The sequence below is a fragment of the Bombina bombina genome, chromosome 8 (genome assembly GCF_027579735.1).
Source record: "Bombina bombina isolate aBomBom1 chromosome 8, aBomBom1.pri, whole genome shotgun sequence".
In the NCBI taxonomy this organism is placed as follows: domain Eukaryota; kingdom Metazoa; phylum Chordata; class Amphibia; order Anura; family Bombinatoridae; genus Bombina; species Bombina bombina.
The window spans coordinates 266,846,925-266,867,968 of NC_069506.1; the positions used below are offsets into that span (position 1 = coordinate 266,846,925).

At 41.6% G+C, this 21,044-nt stretch overlaps 1 protein-coding gene across 1 annotated transcript in view; it reads right to left on the reverse strand.

The window, feature by feature from the left end:
* Nucleotides 1-21,044, reverse strand: part of KMT2A (lysine methyltransferase 2A) — a 555,423-nt gene that overhangs the window by 38,163 nt on the left and 496,216 nt on the right. The window contains exons 18-20 of the mRNA XM_053691137.1: nt 15,594-15,667; nt 7,573-7,763; nt 7,375-7,481 (exon numbers count right to left, since the gene is read on the reverse strand). Of these exons, the coding sequence (XP_053547112.1) occupies nt 7,375-7,481; nt 7,573-7,763; nt 15,594-15,667 (372 nt within the window). The remainder of the gene's footprint in view (nt 1-7,374; nt 7,482-7,572; nt 7,764-15,593; nt 15,668-21,044) is intronic.

A 21,044-nucleotide genomic window follows, 5' to 3' on the forward strand; every position in this document is an offset into this window, starting at 1 on the left:
TGACAGCCCCCTGATCACATGATATTTTATTTATTATCTATTGACTTTCATTTTAGCCAATTAGTGCAGTGTCTGCCACAATCCACGGGCGTGCTCACAATGTTATCTATAGGGTTTACCTGAACTAGCTCTCCCCTGCTGTGAAAAGCAAATACAAAAGCATGTGATTAGAGGCGGCCTTCAAGGGCTTAGAAATTATCATATGAGCCTTCCTAAGTCTAGCTTTCAACTAAGAATACCAAAAGAACAAAGCAAAATTGGTGATAAAAGTAAATTGGAAAGTTGTTTAAAATTACATGCCCTATTTGAAACATGAAAGTTTTTTTTGGACTTGACTGTCCCTTTAAATGACAGTTTCAGGAATGGGAAAAAATGCCAGTGAACAAGCTTCTAGCAACCAGAAGCAACAAATAATGAGACTTAAATAAAGTGGAGACAAATTTGACGCCCACAATATTTGGCGCCTAAATGCTATTAGCGCCAAAAATGACGCCACATCCGGAACGCCGACATTTTTGGCGCGAAAAACGTCAAAAATGACGCAACTTCCGGCGACACGTATGACGCCGGAAATAGAAAAAAAAAAAATTCGCGCCAAGAAAGTCCGCGCCAAGAATGACGCAATAAAATGAAGCATTTTCAGCCCCCGCGAGCCTAACAGCCCACAGGGAAAGTCAAATTTTAAGGTAAGATAAAAATGATATATTCAAATGCATTATCCCAAATATGAAACTGACTGTCTGAAATAAGGAAATGTTGAACATCCTGAGTCAAGGCAAATAAATGTTTGAATACATATATTTAGAACTTTATAAAAAACAGAATTTATGTTTACCTGATAAATTTCTTTCTCCAACGGTGTGTCCGGTCCACGGCGTCATCCTTACTTGTGGGATATTCTCTTCCCCAACAGGAAATGGCAAAGAGCCCAGCAAAGCTGGTCACATGATCCCTCCTAGGCTCCGCCTACCCCAGTCATTCGACCGACGTTAAGGAGGAATAATAGCATAGGAGAAACCATATGGTACCGTGGTGACTGTAGTTAAAGAAAATAAATTATCAGACCTGATTAAAAAACCAGGGCGGGCCGTGGACCGGACACACCGTTGGAGAAAGAAATTTATCAGGTAAACATAAATTCTGTTTTCTCCAACATAGGTGTGTCCGGTCCACGGCGTCATCCTTACTTGTGGGAACCAATACCAAAGCTTTAGGACACGGATGAAGGGAGGGAGCAAATCAGGTCACCTAAATGGAAGGCACCACGGCTTGCAAAACCTTTCTCCCAAAAATAGCCTCAGAAGAAGCAAAAGTATCAAACTTGTAAAATTTGGTAAAAGTGTGCAGTGAAGACCAAGTCGCTGCCCTACATATCTGATCAACAGAAGCCTCGTTCTTGAAGGCCCATGTGGAAGCCACAGCCCTAGTGGAATGAGCCGTGATTCTTTCGGGAGGCTGCCGTCCGGCAGTCTCGTAAGCCAATCTGATGATGCTTTTAATCCAAAAAGAGAGAGAGGTAGAAGTTGCTTTTTGACCTCTCCTTTTACCTGAATAAACAACAAACAGGGAAGATGTTTGTCTAAAATCCTTTGTAGCATCTAAATAGAATTTTAGAGCGCGAACAACATCCAAATTGTGCAACAAGCGTTCCTTCTTTGAAACTGGTTTCGGACACAGAGAAGGTACGATAATCTCCTGGTTAATGTTTTTGTTAGAAACAACTTTTGGAAGAAAACCAGGTTTAGTACGTAAAACCACCTTATCTGCATGGAACACCAGATAAGGAGGAGAACACTGCAGCGCAGATAATTCTGAAACTCTTCTAGCAGAAGAAATTGCAACTAAAAACAAAACTTTCCAAGATAATAACTTAATATCAACGGAATGTAAGGGTTCAAACGGAACCCCCTGAAGAACTGAAAGAACTAAATTGAGACTCCAAGGAGGAGTCAAAGGTTTGTAAACAGGCTTGATTCTAACCAGAGCCTGAACAAAGGCTTGAACATCTGGCACAGCTGCCAGTTTTTTGTGAAGTAACACCGACAAGGCAGAAATCTGTCCCTTCAGGGAACTTGCCGATAATCCTTTTTCCAATCCTTCTTGAAGGAAGGATAGAATCCTAGGAATCTTAACCTTGTCCCAAGGGAATCCTTTAGATTCACACCAACAGATATATTTTTTCCAAATTTTGTGGTAAATCTTTCTAGTTACAGGCTTTCTGGCCTGAACAAGAGTATCGATAACAGAATCTGAGAAACCTCGCTTCGATAAAATCAAGCGTTCAATCTCCAAGCAGTCAGCTGGAGTGAAACCAGATTCGGATGTTCGAACGGACCCTGAACAAGAAGGTCTCGTCTCAAAGGTAGCTTCCAAGGTGGAGCCGATGACATATTCACCAGATCTGCATACCAAGTCCTGCGTGGCCACGCAGGAGCTATCAAGATCACCGACGCCCTCTCCTGATTGATCCTGGCTACCAGCCTGGGGATGAGAGGAAACGGCGGGAACACATAAGCTAGTTTGAAGGTCCAAGGTGCTACTAGTGCATCCACTAGAGCCGCCTTGGGATCCCTGGATCTGGACCCGTAGCAAGGAACTTTGAAGTTCTGACGAGAGGCCATCAGATCCATGTCTGGAATGCCCCAAAGTTGCGTGACTTGGGCAAAGATTTCCGGATGGAGTTCCCACTCCCCCGGATGCAATGTCTGACGACTCAGAAAATCCGCTTCCCAAATTTCCACTCCCGGGATGTGGATAGCAGACAGGTGGCAGGAGTGAGACTCCGCCCATAGAATAATCTTGGTCACTTCTTCCATCGCTAGGGAACTCCTTGTTCCCCCCTGATGGTTGATGTACGCAACAGTCGTCATGTTGTCTGATTGAAACCGTATGAACTTGGTCCTCGCTAGCTGAGGCCAAGCCTTGAGAGCATTGAATATCGCTCTCAGTTCCAGAATATTTATCGGTAGAAGAGATTCTTCCCGAGACCAAAGACCCTGAGCTTTCAGGGATCCCCAGACCGCGCCCCAGCCCATCAGACTGGCGTCGGTCGTGACAATGACCCACTCTGGTCTGTGGAATGTCATCCCTCGTGACAGGTTGTCCAGGGACAGCCACCAACGGAGTGAGTCTCTGGTCCTCTGATTTACTTGTATCTTTGGAGACAAGTCTGTATAGTCCCCATTCCACTGACTGAGCATGCACAGTTGTAGTGGTCTTAGATGAATGCGCGCAAAAGGAACTATGTCCATTGCCGCTACCATCAACCCGATCACTTCCATGCACTGAGCTACGGAAGGAAGAGGAACGGAATGAAGTATTCGACAAGAGTCCAGAAGCTTTGTCTTTCTGGCCTCTGTTAGAAAAATCCTCATTTCTGAGGAGTCTATAATTGTTCCCAAGAAGGGAACCCTTGTAGACGGGGATAGAGAACTCTTTTCCACGTTCACTTTCCAGCCGTGCGATCTGAGAAAGGCCAGGACGATGTCCGTGTGAGCCCTTGCTCGAGGGAGGGACGACGCTTGAATCAGAATGTCGTCCAGGTAAGGTACTACTGCAATGCCCCTTGGTCTTAGCACAGCTAGAAGGGACCCTAGTACCTTTGTGAAAATCCTTGGAGCAGTGGCTAATCCGAAAGGAAGCGCCACGAACTGGTAATGTTTGTCCAGGAATGTAAACCTTAGGAACCGATGATGTTCCTTGTGGATAGGAATATGTAGATACGCATCCTTTAAATCCACCGTGGTCATGAATTGACCTTCCTGGATGGAAGGAAGGATAGTTCGAATGGTTTCCATCTTGAAAGATGGGACCTTGAGAAATTTGTTTAAGATCTTGAGATCTAGGATTGGTCTGAATGTTCCCTCTTTTTTGGGAACTATGAACAGATTGGAGTAGAACCCCATCCCTTGTTCTCTCAATGGAACAGGATGAATCACTCCCATTTTTAACAGGTCTTCTACACAATGTAAGAACGCCTGTCTTTTTATGTGGTCTGAAGACAACTGAGACCTGTGGAACCTTCCCCTTGGGGGAAGTCCCTTGAATTCCAGAAGATAACCCTGGGAGACTATTTCTAGCGCCCAAGGATCCAGAACATCTCTTGCCCAAGCCTGAGCGAAGAGAGAGAGTCTGCCCCCCACCAGATCCGGTCCCGGATCGGGGGCCGATATTTCATGCTGTCTTGGTAGCAGTGGCAGGTTTCTTTGCCTGCTTTCCCTTGTTCCAGCCTTGCATTGGTCTCCAAGCTGGCTTGGCCTGAGAAGTATTACCCTCTTGCTTAGAGGACGTAGCACCTTGGGCTGGTCCGTTTTTACGAAAGGGACGAAAATTAGGTCTATTTTTTGCCTTGAAAGGCCGATCCTGAGGAAGGGCATGACCCTTACCCCCAGTGATATCAGAGATAATCTCTTTCAAGTCAGGACCAAACAGCGTTTTCCCCTTGAAAGGAATGTTTAGTAGCTTGTTCTTGGAAGACGCATCAGCCGACCAAGATTTCAACCAAAGCGCTCTGCGCGCCACAATAGCAAACCCAGAATTCTTAGCCGCTAACTTAGCCAATTGCAAAGAGGCGTCTAGAGTGAAAGAATTAGCCAATTTGAGAGCATTGACTCTGTCCATAATCTCCTCATAAGGAGGAGAGTCACTATCGAGCACCTTAATCAGTTCATCAAACCAGAAATATGCGGCTGTAGTGACAGGGACAATGCATGAAATGGGTTGTAGAAGGTAACCCTGCTGAACAAACATCTTTTTAAGCAAACCTTCTAATTTTTTATCCATAGGATCTTTAAAAGCACAACTATCCTCTATGGGAATAGTGGTGCGTTTGTTTAAAGTAGAAACCGCTCCCTCGACCTTGGGGACTGACTGCCATAAGTCCTTTCTGGGGTCGACCATAGGAAACAATTTTTTAAATATGGGGGGAGGGACGAAAGGAATACCGGGCCTTTCCCATTCTTTATTAACAATGTCCGCCACCCGCTTGGGTATAGGAAAAGCTTCTGGGAGCCCCGGCACCTCTAGGAACTTGTCCATTTTACATAGTTTCTCTGGGATGACCAAATTTTCACAATCATCCAGAGTGGATAATACCTCCTTAAGCAAAATGCGGAGATGTTCCAATTTAAATTTAAAAGTAATCACATCAGATTCAGCCTGCTGAGAAATGTTCCCTAAATCAGTAATTTCTCCCTCAGACAAAACCTCCCTGGCTCCCTCAGATTGGGTTAGGGGCCCTTCAGAGATATTAATATCAGCGTCGTCATGCTCTTCAGTAACTAAAACAGAGCATCCACGCTTACGCTGACAAGGGTTCATTTTGGCTAAAATGTTTTTGACAGAATTATCCATTACAGCCGTTAATTGTTGCATAGTAAGGAGTATTGGCGCGCTAGATGTACTAGGGGCCTCCTGAGTGGGCAAGACTCGTGTAGACGAAGGAGGGAATGATGCAGTACCATGCTTACTCCCCTCACTTGAGGAATCATCTTGGGCATCATTGTCATTATCACATAAATCACATTTATTTAAATGAATAGGAATTCTGGCTTCCCCACATTCAGAACACAGTCTATCTGGTAGTTCAGACATGTTAAACAGGCATAAACTTGATAAGAAAGTACAAAAAACGTTTTGAAATAAAACCGTTACTGTCACTTTAAATTTTAAACTGAACACACTTTATTACTGCAATTGCGAAAAAACATGAAGGAATTGTTCAAAATTCACCAAACTTTCACCACAGTGTCTTAAAGCCTTGAAAATATTGCACACCAATTTTGGAAGCTTTAACCCTTAAAATAACGGAACCGGAGCCGTTTTAAGCTTTAACCCCTTTACAGTCCCTGGTATCTGCTTTGCTGAGACCCAACCAAACCCAAGGGGAATACGATACCAAATGATGCCTTCAGAAGTCTTTTATAAGTATCAGAGCTCCTCTCACATGCGACTGCATGCCATGCCTCTCAAAAACAAGTGCGCAACACCGGCGCGAAAATGAGACTCTGCCTATGCTTTGGGAAAGCCCCTAAAGAATAAGGTGTCTAAAACAGTGCCTGCCGATATTATTATATCAAAATACCCAGAATAAATGATTCCTCAAGGCTAAATAAGTGTTAATATCAATCGATTTAGCCCAAAAAATGTCTACAGTCTAAATAAGCCCTTGTGAAGCCCTTATTTACAATCGTAATAAACATGGCTTACCGGATCCCATAGGGAAAATGACAGCTTCCAGCATTACATCGTCTTGTTAGAATGTGTCATACCTCAAGCAGCAAAGGACTGCAAACTGTTCCCCCAACTGAAGTTAATGCTCTCAACAGTCCTGTGTGGAACAGCCATGGATTTTAGTTACGGTTGCTAAAATCATTTTCCTCATACAAACAGAATTCTTCATCTCTTTTCTGTTTCTGAGTAAATAGTACGTACCAGCACTATTTGAAAATAACAAACTCTTGATTGAATAATGAAAAACTACAGTTAAACACTAAAAAACTCTAAGCCATCTCCGTGGAGATGTTGCCTGTACAACGGCAAAGAGAATGACTGGGGTAGGCGGAGCCTAGGAGGGATCATGTGACCAGCTTTGCTGGGCTCTTTGCCATTTCCTGTTGGGGAAGAGAATATCCCACAAGTAAGGATGACGCCGTGGACCGGACACACCTATGTTGGAGAAAAAGTGCCCAACCATAGCTTTAGAGTGTCACAGAAAATAAGACTTACTTACCCCAGGACACTCATCTACATGTTGTAGAAAGCCAAACCAGTACTGAAACGAGAATCAGCAGAGGTAATGGTATATATAAGAGTATATCGTCGATCTGAAAAGGGAGGTAAGAGATGAATCTCTACGACCGATAACAGAGAACCCATGAAATAGACGCCGTAGAAGGAGATCATTGAATTCAAACAGGCAATACTCTCCTCACATCCCTCTGACATTCACTGCACGCTGAGAGGAAAACCGGGCTCCAACCTGCTGCGGAGCGCATATCAACGTAGAATCTAGCACAAACTTACTTCACCACCTCCATAGGAGGCAAAGTTTGTAAAACTGATTTGTGGGTGTGGTGAGGGGTGTATTTATAGGCATTTTGAGGTTTGGGAAACTTTGCCCCTCCTGGTAGGAATGTATATCCCATACGTCACTAGCTCATGGACTCTTGCTAATTACATGAAAGAGATAAGGTTTAAAAGAAATCCCAAAGATTTTGTGTGATTTATCTCCATACCAGTGAGTATTGAATCATAGGGCCCTTGTTAAGGTGCTCAAAAAGACAGCTAAACCTAATGGTCTACCCACTGTATAGCTAAGCATATTTGATAGGTAAAAACTAATAGAAGTCCGAAAGAAGCTACACAAATACTCACATTAGCTTCATCATCTCCATACTTGAGGCACAGTGCACATTGACGGTTGTCCTCCATCCCTGGTGGAGGAGGCAGCTCTGGGCTCTGCTCCCTGGTGTGCTCAGGGACTAGAGAGAAAAGAAGTCACATTATAGTGATATATACTATACAAATGCACAGCAAAAGGTGCCAAAATCTTTTAAGTCAATATTTTCTCACCTGAGGGTGGTGAATTTGGGGGGTGCACTGGTCGAGGAGATTCTGGATCCCATGGAGATTTGGGTTTTGGAGCAGGGATGATTTTTTTCATTAGTGGTGGTTGCACAGCAAGCCCACTCTCCCTTTCCTGCCACTGAGCGTAGTTATGGTCCAGGGATGGTGGCAGCACTGCATTAGGCAGCATACTGCTACTATACAAAAATAAGAGTGAGACCAAAGTAAAAGATGTGGAGAACAAAAACAAAAAAAAAACAAGTTTAAGGAAGAGAATGGGAGGGAATAGAAAGAGAGGGGAAAACAGACAGAGAGGGAGATAAAGCATAGAGAAAATAGTCAGAGAATCAGATATGCACAAAGAACCACATATTCAATTTTATCCTTTTAGGTCATAGCTTCTTGATATTTTTGTATGTATTTAAAACCATATAACAGTTTTATATTTAAAAAACAAAAACAAAAAAACATCCTTGAAGAAACATGCTACATTTTGGGAAATAGTGCCTGAAATATAGTATCTAACTGCTTCTATAAACTAAGAACTTAATGGACAGCTGAATGAGTGTGCAATTTTTTTCTTTTGAGATATATATTAACAAGGTGCTATAAAGTATTTTGAAATACAATTAAATTGTTTACACCAACATATGTGAGAGTACCATCTCAGTAATGTCAGATTTTTTGAAAGTATTAGAAATACTAGTGTCTACTTCTGTTGATGTTTTGTTCTATGAAAAACATACAGCAAAAAGCTTAGGAAAAAGGGGCAATCCGTCACAAAATGAATAAGGTTAAAAACAGTTCTTTATTTCTTCCATGTAGGATAAAAAAGAGAACAACGGTAGGATACAGCAAACCTGGTACCACACATTCACGGGCGTAGCACTGATGGGCTTACACGTTTCGGATACAAATCCGTAGTCACAACCTGCAGTGCTAAACCCCACACTTGTTTAAAAACCTTATCTAATAACATGATAGGTTAAAACTGAAACCCGCCCTCATGAATGAAACCAATAGTAAGCTCTAAATTTCCCATGATAATACAGGTAATGTAAAGTAACAACCTCGTAAGGTACAAAAGCAACTAAATTACTATGTTTGTGGCAAGTGTGAGCATATTGTCCCTTTAGAAACTCGTATTGGAGATCTGGAGGAACGAATTGCAACACTGCATGAAATTCAGACACTTGAAAGGGAAATGGATAGGACTGAGCTGGTTGTTAATGGTTCTAGCAGTGGGAATAGGGATGATTCAGATGAGGAGACTCCAGAATGTAGCTGGGTCACAGTTCCTATCAGCCAATAGAATGCAAGCTCAATCCTATTGGCTGATTGCATCAGCCAATAGAATTTTTTCAACCTTAATTCCGATTGGCTGATAGAATTCTATCAGCCAATCGGAATCTAAGGGACGCCATCTTGGATGATGTCACTTAAAGGTACCTTCATTCGTCGGGTAGTCGTCGCTGGAAGAGGATGCTCCGCGCCGGATGTCTTGAAGATGGACCCGCTCCGCGTCGGAAGGATGAATATAGAAGATGCCGTCTGGGTGAAGACTTCTGCCCGTCTGGAGGACCACTTTTGCTGGCTTCGTTGAGGACATATCGCCGTTTGGATGAAGACTTCTCCCGGTAAGTGGATCTTCGGGGGTTAGTGTTAGGATTTTTTAAGGGTGTATTGGGTGGGTTTTATTTTTAGGTTAGGGCTTTGGGCCGCAAAAGAGCTAAATGCCCTTTTAAGGGCAATGCCCATCCAAATGTCCTTTTCAGGGCAATGGGGAGCTTAGGTTTTTTTAGTTAGGGTTTTATTTGGGGGGTTGGTTGTGTGGGTGGTCGGTTTTACTGTTGGGGGGGGGGAGTTGTTTGTATTTTTTTTTTACAGGTAAAAGAGCCGATTTCTTGGGGGCAATGCCCCGCAAAAGGCCCTTTTAAGGGCTATTGGTAGTTTAGTTTAGGCTAGGGTTTTTTATTTTATTTTGGGTGGGCTTTTTGTATTTTGATAGGGCTATTAGATTAGGTGTAATTAGTTTAAAGATCTTGTAACTTGTTTTTTATTTTCTGTAATTTAGTGTTTTTTTTTTTTTTTGTACTTTAGGTAATTGTATTTAATTTAGGTCATTAATTTAATTGTAGTGTAGTGTTAGGTGTTAGTGTAACTTAGGTTAGGTTTTATGTTACAGGTAAATTTGTATTTATTTTAGCTAGGTAGTTAGTAAATAGTTAATAACTATTTAGTAACTATTCTACTTAGTTAAAATAAATACAAACTTGCCTGTAAAATACAAATAAACCCTAAGCTAGATACAATGTAACTATTAGTTATATTGTAGCTAGCTTAGGGTTGATTTTATAGGTATTTGGTTTTAAATAGGAATAATTTAGTTAATGATAGGAATTTTATTTAGATTTATTTTAATTATATTTAAGTTAGGGGGGTTAGGGTTAGATTTAGGGGTTAATAAATTTAGAATAGTGGCGGCAACGTTGGGGTCAGCAGATTAGGGGTTAATAAATGTAGGTAGGTTGCAGCAACATTAGGGGAGGGAGATTAGGGGGTTAATAAATATAATGTAGGTGTCGGCGATGTTGGGGGCAGCAGATTAGGGGTTAATAAGTATAATGTAGGTGGTGGCGATGTCCGGAGTGGCAGATTAGGGGTTAATAAATATAATGTAGGTGTCGGCGATGTCGGGGACGGCAGATTAGGGGTTAATAAGTGTAAGATTAGGGGTGTTGAGACTCGGGGTTCATGTTAGGGTGTTAGATATAAGCATAAATTTAGTTTCCCCATAGGAATCAATGGGGCTGTGTTACTAAGTTTTACGCTGCTTTTTTGCAGGTGTTAGACTTTTTCTCAGCCGGCTCTCCCCATTGATGTCTATGGGGAAATCGTGCACGAGCACGTATAACCAGCTCACCACTCACTTAAGCAGCGCTGGTATTGGAGTGCAGTGTGGAGCTCAATTTTGCTCTACGCTCACTTCTTGCCTGTTAACGCCGGGTTTATAAAAACCTGTAATACCAGCGCTGCAGGTAAGTGAGCGGTGAGAATAAACTGCAAGTTAGCACTGCACCCCTGTTACCACAAAACTCGTAATCTAACCGAAATTATTTTTTTTCTTGGCATGGAGAGTCCACAAATCCATTCATTACTAGTGGGAACCAATACCCAAACCAGAGCACATAGAATAGAAAGGGAGGGAGAAAAAAGGACAGGTGGACCTAAACTAAGGACACCACCGATTGAAGAAACTTTCTTCCAAAAGAAGCCTCAGCTGAGGCAAAAACATCAAATTTGTAAAATTTTGAAAAGATATGTAACGAGGACCAAGTGGCACCCTTGAAATAAATAAAACCAAAAGGGCAGAAGAAATATGACTGACAAGCCCTTCTCCAGACCCTCCTGAAAAAAACTCTCAGCTTACGCCAAGGAAATCCTCGAGATTCACACCAGTATAAATAAGTGCGCCAAACTTTATGATATATTTTGCAAGTTACCGATTTACGAGCCTGGATTAAGGTGTCAATAACCTTCTCAGAAAAACCTCATCTAGACAAGACTAGGTGTTCAATCTGTGTGCAGTCAGCTTTAGAGAAACTAGATTTGGATGAAGAAAAGGACCCTGAAGTAGAAGGTCCTTCCTCAGCGGTAATTTCCACAGAGCAGAGGATGATATTTTCACCAGGCCCGCAAACCAAATTCTGCAAGGCCAAGCTGGACCAATTAGAATCCCTAAAGCCTGCTCCTGTTTGATACGGGCTATCACCAAAGGAAGGAGGGCAAACGGAGGAAACCGGTAAATCAGTCTGAAATCCCATGGAACCGCTAGTACATCCACTAGAACTGTGTGCGGGTCCCTTGATCTGGACTCGTATCTGGGAAGTTTGGTATTTAGACAAGACGCCATCAGGTCCAACTCCGGAACCCCCCACCTCAGGGTTATGATTAAGAATACTTCCCAATGAAGAGTCCACTCTCCTGGGTGAAAAGTCTGCCTGCTCAGGTAATCTGCATCCCAGTTGTCCACACCTGTGATGTGAATGGTCGAAAGGTGGCAGTTGTGAGACTCCGGCCACAGAAGAATGCGAGAAACCTCCTTCATCGCTAAGGAATTCTTTGTTCCTCCCTGATGATTGATATAAGCCACTGATGTGATGTTGTCCAATTGGAATCTGATAAAATGGACCAAACTCAGTTGAGGCCATGCTATCAAGGTATTGTAAATTGCTCTCAATTCCAAAATGTTTATTTGGAGGACAGATTCCTCCGAAGACCAGTTCCCCCAAGTTTTTAAGGGGCCCCAAACTGCTCCCCAGCCTGAAAGGCTGGCATCCATAGTTACAATCTCCCAAGATGGTCTCAAGAAACACATGCCTTGAGACAGATGATCCAGACAGAGCCACCAGGAGAGAGCCTCCAGGTTGTCTAGGAATATCCTTTGAGAGAGGTCCGAGTGGTCTCTGTTCCACTGTCTGAGCATGCATAACTGTAGAGGTCTCAGATGGAAGCAAGCAAAAGGAATAATATCCATGGATGCCACCATGAGACCAATTACTTTCATACACTGTGCCACTGAGGGTCGGACAGAAGACTGAAGAGAAAGGCAAGTGGAAAAAAGTTTGGACTTTCTCACTTCTATTACGTAAATCTTCATTGAGATCAAGTCTATGATTGTGCCCAAAAAACAGAACTTGGTATTTGGAATCAAAGAACTCTTGCCCAGATTCACCATCCACCTGTGAGAGCGGAGAATCAACAACAGAGAATCCTGCTAAATGAAAAGATGGCGCTGGAATCAAGATATCGTCCATGTATGGCGCCGCCACAATTCCTTGAGAACTGGCCACTGCCAAAAGAGCCCCTACAACCTTCGTAAATATTCGGGGAGCTGTTGCTAGACCGAAAGGAAGGGCTACAAACTGAAAATGTTTGTTTAGGAAGGCAAACCGAAGGAAATTAAAATGATCCTTGTGGATAGGAACGTGAAGGTAAGTGTCCTTCAGGTCGATGGTGGTCATGAACTGACCCTCCTGAACTAAAGGGAGAATGGAATGAATAGTCTCGATTTTGAAAAACGGAACCTTGAGAAATTTGTTGAGGCATTTCAGATCCAAAATAGGTCGAAAAGTTTCCTATTTCTTGGGAACCACGAACAGATTGGAATAAAACCCTCTGCCTTGTTCTGCCAGATTAACTGGAATGATCACTCCTAGAGAGGAGAGATCCCTGACACAATTTAAGAATTCCTCTCTTTTTTCCTGGTTTGCTGATAACCTTGACAGGAGAAATCTGCCTCTCGGAGGACAAGATTTGAAACCTATCTTGTATACCTGAGATACCACCTCCCCCGCCCAAGGATCAGGAACATCGCAAATCCAAGCCTCTTGAAAGAGAGAAAGTCTGCCCCCTACCTGATCCGATCTCGGATCGGGCAAGGATCCTTCATGCTGATTTGTTCTCAGAAGAAGGCTTCTTGGACTGCTTGTCCTTATTCCAAGGTTGGGAAGGTCTCCAGGAAGCCTTGGACTGATCAGGTTTGGAAGAAGAAGAAGATTTTTGTCCTTTGAAATTGCGAAAGGAACGAAAATGAGAAATTAGTCTTCTTATCTTGAGGAAGAAAAGCCCCTTATTCACCCGTGACAGTGGAAGTGATGGCATCCAGACCAGGACCAACCAAGGCCTTCCCCTTAAAAGGAAGAGAAAGAAGTCTAGACTTGGAAACCATGTCTGCCGACCAAGACTTTTGCCACAAGGCTCTGCGAGATAGAATGGCAAGATCTTGGTGAAGAAAAATCTTCCTTAAGTCCCCCTCCAATTTTCTATCCATGGGGTCCTTAAAGGAGGTACTATCCTCTAGAGGATTCATAGTTCTCAATGTGGATATAGCTCCATCCACCTTAGGAATAGTACGCCAGAGCTCTCGCACAGAGTCTGCGACTGGAAACATTTTCTTAAAAACAGGAGATGGAGTAAAGGGAACACCCAATTTCTCCCATTTCTGAGAAATAATATCCGACATATGACCTGGAACCCCTCCACCGATCTAGGCTTAAGATAAAAACCTTGTTCAGTTGAGTAACCTTAGGTGTCTCAGAAATTGTAGGTTCTGAATCCTCCAGAGTAGCCAGGACCTCTTTAAGCAGTAAACAGAGGTGCTCAAGCTTGAATCTAAAACTAACCTCCCTCTGAATCTACAGTACTAACTGCAATGGACTCTGATTCAGAGATTTCTTCCTCAGAGGCTGCTGAAGAATTGCCATCCTCAGATAATTGGGATAAACTGACCAAGGCACCCTTGGCATTAGAAGATATACCTGACTTAGAGGATATATTCTTAGATTTTCTTTTTCTCTTACCTGAGATAGGTAAGGCACTCAGAGCCGCAGAGACAGCTGAGGTAAGCTGTGCTGCAAAATCACCTCGTAAAAACACACCTCCAGGTACAGACTGAGTTGAACTGCAGGGCACTGTTTGTGTAATTACTAGGAACGGGGACTGAAGAGAAAGCTGAGGCATATCTAGGGCAACAAAATCCTGAGAAGCAGACGGCTTACATTTGTGAAAAGTGGCAGAATCCTTATTTTTTGACTACAACATATTTGCTAAACACATGGAGCAACGTTGTATAAGAGGAATCATTTGGTCTTCTAAACAATATAAACATTTATCAAAATGTATAGATAAATCCTTGTCCTTTTACATTGTGTAAAAACCCTTATTATGGAGAAAAAACAAACAGATTCCCCGAAAAAAAGGACTTAATTTAATACTTATAAAAACAAATTAAACAATGAAAATTTAAACAAGGAAAACTAGTTAAGAGAGAAGCGTTATGCTGCAAGACGAAAACAGCACTTCTTTACTCACAGCCGTTGCTAAAGAAAACTCACCACCTTCCTGGTGAGCTACCAGTTTCGTCAAAAGCCTCTGTAATGAACTCTCTGCTAACAAGCTCTGAGAGAGATATGGAGAAAATCACTGATCAAGTCGCTTCCGCTAGAGGAAAGAGATGCGCGGCCGTCACATGACCACATAGAAAAAATACTGCGACACAGAAAGAAAGCGTGAGAAGTACGCTGCGCTGAATATACTGACAAACACCCAAATAATAACAATAAATTCCCTGATAAATAAATGTGTATCCTTAGAGTTGATTTATAAGCCCTTCACAATAAGCCTCATATACAGCCCTGTCAGCCTCAGTCCCAACACAATGTTGAAATAAAACAAAAACATTGTTATTATACATCAGTGCCCTGCATATACTGCCCAAATTAAATCCCAAAAATAAAGAGATTTATGTTAAAGTCCCCAGGCTCCATTATCCTAGAAGAGTGGTATTAACCCCTGATGTGCTTGAGCCTTCTCACCTAGAAGGAAATAAGTACTTACCTTTGGAGCTTCAGCTGTAGGGCAGGCACAGAATCCTAGGTCTGACAAATCCAGACTTCTTCTGACAGGGACCTGGAGAAAAAGGAAAAGCAGAGTAACCAACCCTGATTTCTATATAGGGGTTAGCATAAATTGTTGTAGGAGAAGCAAGGACTACCCTGCCAACCTCCCACAGCTAATAGCCAACACAACTCTTACTCAAGATTATTACATGGACACAGCATAACCTCAATCCTTGCTTGCAGGGAAACTACCCATGAAAGGATAAAAACTTAATTTTCTTTAGAGCACTATCTTTGCACACCACCTAGATATACGAAGGCAAAGAATGACTGGGGATTATGGGAAGTGGGAGGGATACTTAAAGATTTTGCTCGGGTGTTCTTTGCCTCATCCTGGTGGCCAGGAGTTGAATTCTCACTACTAATGAATGGCTTTGTGGACTCTCCATGCCATTGGAAAGAAAAGAGAACACACCCCCCAACCACAACAACAACCATAACCGTTTGATAAGGGTTTTAGCACTGCTTATATCACATTTCACAATTTTCATGTCATATTATCCGTGTTTATATATTTTCTGCCATTGATCCAGAGAGATTATCTCAGTGTAAACTCTGTTAACTTACTTGCTGGTAACTTTGTTGGGTTCCCAAAACCTGGACTTTTTCACATTAAACCAGGGGAAGACACGTTCCATTTGCTGAAAAATAACATAACATATTATCCAATAAATGAATGAATGAAACAAATACAGGCTGGGAATGAAAGGTGGAAAATGGTGATTAGAGACAAAGTAGAGAGGAAGAAAAGAGAGCAACTAGAAGAAAAAAAAAGGTGTAAAAGAAATTAAAAAGGCAAAAAAGTTGAAACAAAGGATTTATGCTTAATGTAACAATTTCGTTAAACAAAAACATTATATTCAGTTACTAGTGGGTTATACTTCCTCTTTCCTTCTTGAAGTAGGTTAAAACACTACCAAAGGTCATTTGCTCAGCTGTGCTGAGCTGTTTTGGAGTTTTTAGATGCTTAACACATTTAGGGCCTACTGTAATTGATTTTTCAGTAAGAAACCCAGAAATAATATTTTGTTTTTTTTTTTCAGCAGACACAGCAGATTGAAACTAATGCTTTTTGAGGAAAAATCTATCTAAAGATTAGTTTCTATTTTAGATACATTATAATCTAAAGGTTATTCATCCTGAAATAAAGATTTGTTTTTAATTATAGCAATATGCTGTGTATTCATGGCTGTAAAGTTTTTTTTTTTTTTTTTGGCAAATTAATTCCATTGATCCATTCACATTGTCATGCTCTCCTAGAGGTTTCTGTCAGTTTATTTTGGGCAATTTTCTATCTTGAAGATATTATCACATATTTGTTTTGTAGTTCCCAAAACTGTGTATTTGTGTGTGCATAAATAACACGCCCTTTCTTCACAGCAAAATATTTTATACAATAAACATAGAGAATTAAGAAACAGACATAAAAAGGACATAATCATGAAAGAAATATTTGAGGATTCAGATAGGAGCATACAATTTTCAGATTTATTTCTATTATAAAATTTGCTTCTTTCTCTTGGTATCCTTTGTCAAAGGAAAGCAATGCTTTACTGGGGCCTAGCTGAAAATAGTGGGTGAGACAGTGACAAGCAGCTAGCTAATAGTAGTGCTCTGCTTCCGAGCCTACCTTTGTATGCTTTTTAAAAAATGGATACCAAGAGAACAAAGAAAATTAGATAAGAGAAGTAAATGGGAAAATTGTTGGAAATTACATGTTCTTTCTGAATCATGAAAGTTTAATTTTGACTTTACTGTCCCATTAATGCCATTGCTCTGCCTGTAAATCTATGTACACAGAATCAACCCATACTAAGTTTAAGAAGCTCAATGAATAGAAGATTGTTTGGAGTGGAATAGATCTGACCAAGGACCTAAATCTGAGGAGGGAGGGGCAAGCAGTAAAAATTAAATATAATGTTATTGTTTTAGTTAAATAAAGCTATTTAAATTATTATAAAGGTAATGGTTATTTTTCTTTAGTAAAATAAAACTATTTAAAATGTAATTAAGGCAATTTTTCTCATTCAATAAAGTACATCTGAGAAGTTGATCAAATATGAAAGATTAACCTATTAAACTAGTTCACCACCCAATAATTTCATTAATTTCAATGATCTATCTATGCATATCTAATGATATATAACGAAATCAGTAATGGTCTGATATAATTAGAAAAATAATCTGAAAAAAATATTATTCTAAAAATGAAAACCATGAAATTGAATTAAATCGGTCTTACTGACTTGTAATTTAAATTGTGAAAAAGGGCCTTTATATATAGTAATATAAATATGATGTGCATATAGGGGATCCCATGAGTTTCTACTCAAATAAATGTACATTTATGCACTCCAGTTGATCACTATATAGGAGCTTTATTTAAAAAAAAGGAAATTTATGCTTACCTGATAAATTGATTTCTTCTACGATACGACGAGTCCACGGATTCATCCTTTACTTGTTGGATATTATCCTTCTGCTAACAGGAAGTGGCAAAGAGCACCACAGCAGAGCTGTCTATATAGCTCCTCCCTTGACTCCACCCCCCAGTCATTCGACCGAAGGTATAGGAAGAAAAAGGAGAAACTAAAAGTTGCAGAGGTGACTGAAGTTTTAAACAAAAAATAATATCTGTCTTAAATTGACAGGGAGGGCCGTGGACTCGTCGTATCGTAGAAGAAATCAATTTATCAGGTAAGCATAAATTTCCTTTTCTTCTACAAGATACGACGAGTCCACGGATTCATCCTTTACTTGTGGGATACAATACCAAAGCTACAGGACACAGATGAACGGGAGGGACAAGACAGATACCTAAACAGAAGGCACCACTGCTTTAAGAATTTTTCTCCCAAAAACAGCCTCAGAAGAAGCAAAAGTATCAAATTTGTAAAATTTGGAAACGGTATTTAGGGAAGACCAAGTCGCAGCCTTACAAATCTGTTCAACAGAAGCATCATTTTTAAAAGCCCATGTGGAAGCCACCGCTCTAGTAGAATGAGCTGTAATTTTTTCAGGAGGCTGCTGTCCAGCAGTCTCATAGGTCAAACGGATGATGCTTTTCAGCCAAAAGGAAAGAGAGGTAGCCGTAGCTTTTTGACCCCTACGCTTTCCAGAATAGACAACAAATAGAGAAGATGTTTGACGGAAATCCTTGGTCGCTTGCAAGTAAAACTTCAAGGCACGAACCATGTCCAAGTTATGTAACAGACGCTCTTTCTTAGAAGAAGAATTAGGACACAGAGAAGGAACAACAATTTCCTGATTAATACTCTTATTTGAAACAACCATAGGAAGAAATCCAGTTTTAGTGCGCAAAACCACCTTATCAGAATGGAATATAAGATAAGGTGAGTCACATTGTAACGCAGATAGCTCAGAAACTCTTCGAGCAGAAGAGATAGCAACTAAAAACAGAACTTTCCAAGATAGAAGTTTAATATCTATGGAATGCATGGGTTCAAACGGAACCCCTTGAAGAACATTAAGAACTAAATTCAAAATCCATGGCGGAGCAACAGGTTTAAACACAGGTTTAATTCTAACCAAAGCCTGACAAAACGACTGAACGTCTGGAACATCTGCCAGACGCTTGTGTAGTAAGATTGACAAAGCAGAAATCTGTCCCTTTAAGGAACTAGCTGATAACCCCTTCTCCAATCCTTCTTGGGGAAAGGACAAAATCCTAGGAATCCTGATCTTACTCCATGAGTAGCCTTTGGATTCGCACCAATAAAGATATTTACGCCATATCTTATGGTAAATCTTCTTAGTGACAGGCTTTCGAGCCTGAATCAAGGTATCAATGACCGACTCAGAGAATCCCTGCTTAGATAAAATCAAGCGTTCAATCTCCAGGCAGTCAGTTGCAGAGAAATTAGATTTGGATGTTGGAACGGACCCTGAATGAGAAGGTCCTGTCTCAGTGGCAGTTTCCACAGTGGCAGCGATGACATTTCCACCAGATCTGCATACCAAGTCCTGCGTGGCCACGCAGGCGCTATCAAGATTACCGAAGCCCTCTCCTGTTTGATTCTGGCAATCAGACGAGGAAGGAGAGGAAAAACATAAGCCAGGTTGAACAACCAAGGTACTGCTAGAGAATCTATCAGTACTGCTGAGGATCCCTTGATCTGGACCCGTAACAAGGAAGTTTGGCATTCTGACGAGATGCCATCAGATCCAATTCCGGTGTGCCCCATTGATGAATCAATTTTGCAAACACCTCCGGATGGAGCTCCCACTCCCCCGGGTGAAAAGTCTGACGACTTAGAAAATCCTCTTCCGAGTTCTCCACTCCTGGGATATATATTGCTGATAAATGGCAAGAGTGAGTCTCTGCCCATCAAATTATTTTGGAAACCTCTATCATCGCTAGAAAACTCTTTGTTCCCCCTTGATGATTGATATATGCTACAGTCGTGATATTGTCCGACTGGAATCTTATAAATTTGGCCGAAGCCAGCTGAGGCCACGCTTGAAGCGTGTTGAATATCGCTCTCAGTTCCAGAATATTTATTGGTAGTAGGGACTCCTCCTGAGTCCACACACCCTAAGCCTTCAGGGAATTCCAGACTGCACCCCAGCCCAAGAGGCTGGCGTCCGTCGTCACTATAACCCATGCTGGCCTGCGGAAGCACATTCCCTGGGACAGATGATCCTGTGACAACCACCAATGAAGAGAGTCTCTGGTCTCTAGATCCAGATTTATCCACGGAGATAAATCTGCATAATCCCCATCCCCATTCCACTGTCTGAGCATGCACAGCTGCAATGGTCTGAGATGTAAGCGAGCAAACGGAACTATGTCCATTGCCGCTACCATTAACCCAATGACCTCCATACACTGCTCCACTGATGGCCGAGGAATGGAATGAAGTGTTCGGCAAGTAGTTAAGATGTTTGATTTTCTGACCTCCGTCAGAAAAATTTTCATGTCTACCGAGTCTATCAGAGTTCCTAGGAATGGAACTCTAGTCAGAAGAACTAGTGAACTCTTTTTTTTATGTTCACCTTCCACCCGTGAGTTCTTAGAAAAGCCAACACGATGTCCGTGTGAGATTTGGCTAGATTGTAAGTTGACGCCTGAATCAAAATATCGTCCAGATAGGGCGCCACTGCTATGCCCCACGGCAGGGCCGCCACTAGAAATTTTGGGGCCCCTGACTTAACCATTGACCAGGGCCCCCCCCTCCTTTGACATGTGCAATTTTTGACCTAGTGACTAAAACGTATATGCACTTTATTCTTAAGTGTCTATTTAAACTTGGAAATGTTGTAAAGGTAGTAACATACATTGAAACACACACGCACACTCACACATAAGGATTCATATATAGACACTCTAGCAAACATGCAAAGAAACTCAGACACAGACACCCAAACAGACACTTAGCACTTGTTTACATTGACCTGACATGTAATGAGGTAAACTACAGTTTTGTAAAAAAAAAAAAAGGAGATTTAGAAAACAAAATATGGAGTTCTGATTATCTTTTTGTATAGGAAGATGCCAACTAAATGACAACAGCATGCAGTGGCTGAAAGGAAGGGCCCTGAACTGCCTAAACAATAATTTAAAGGTTAAATGGTAGATTGGTGACTTCCGGAAAGGTCTCAGTCTCAAAGTCTGTAGAAAGATGTGAATAATCAGTAGTAAGGTCAAAATGTCCTAAAAAGGAACAGACAATGGACACACACACACAAACAAACTCAAACTTGCACATACACCCAAGGAAACACCAACAGAGAGCCTCAGAAAACACACAAGACATCCACACACACACACACAGACACCCACAGAAAAAACAGAAAGACATACATACACACCGTCACTGAGACATCCACAGAAAACACACAAAGACATACACACACCCTCACAGAGACACCCACAGAAAACACAGACATATATACACACACAAACACACCCTCACAGAGACAACCACAGAACAGACACACACCCACCCTCACAGAGGCATCCAGAGAAAATACACAAAGACAAACACACGCCCACCC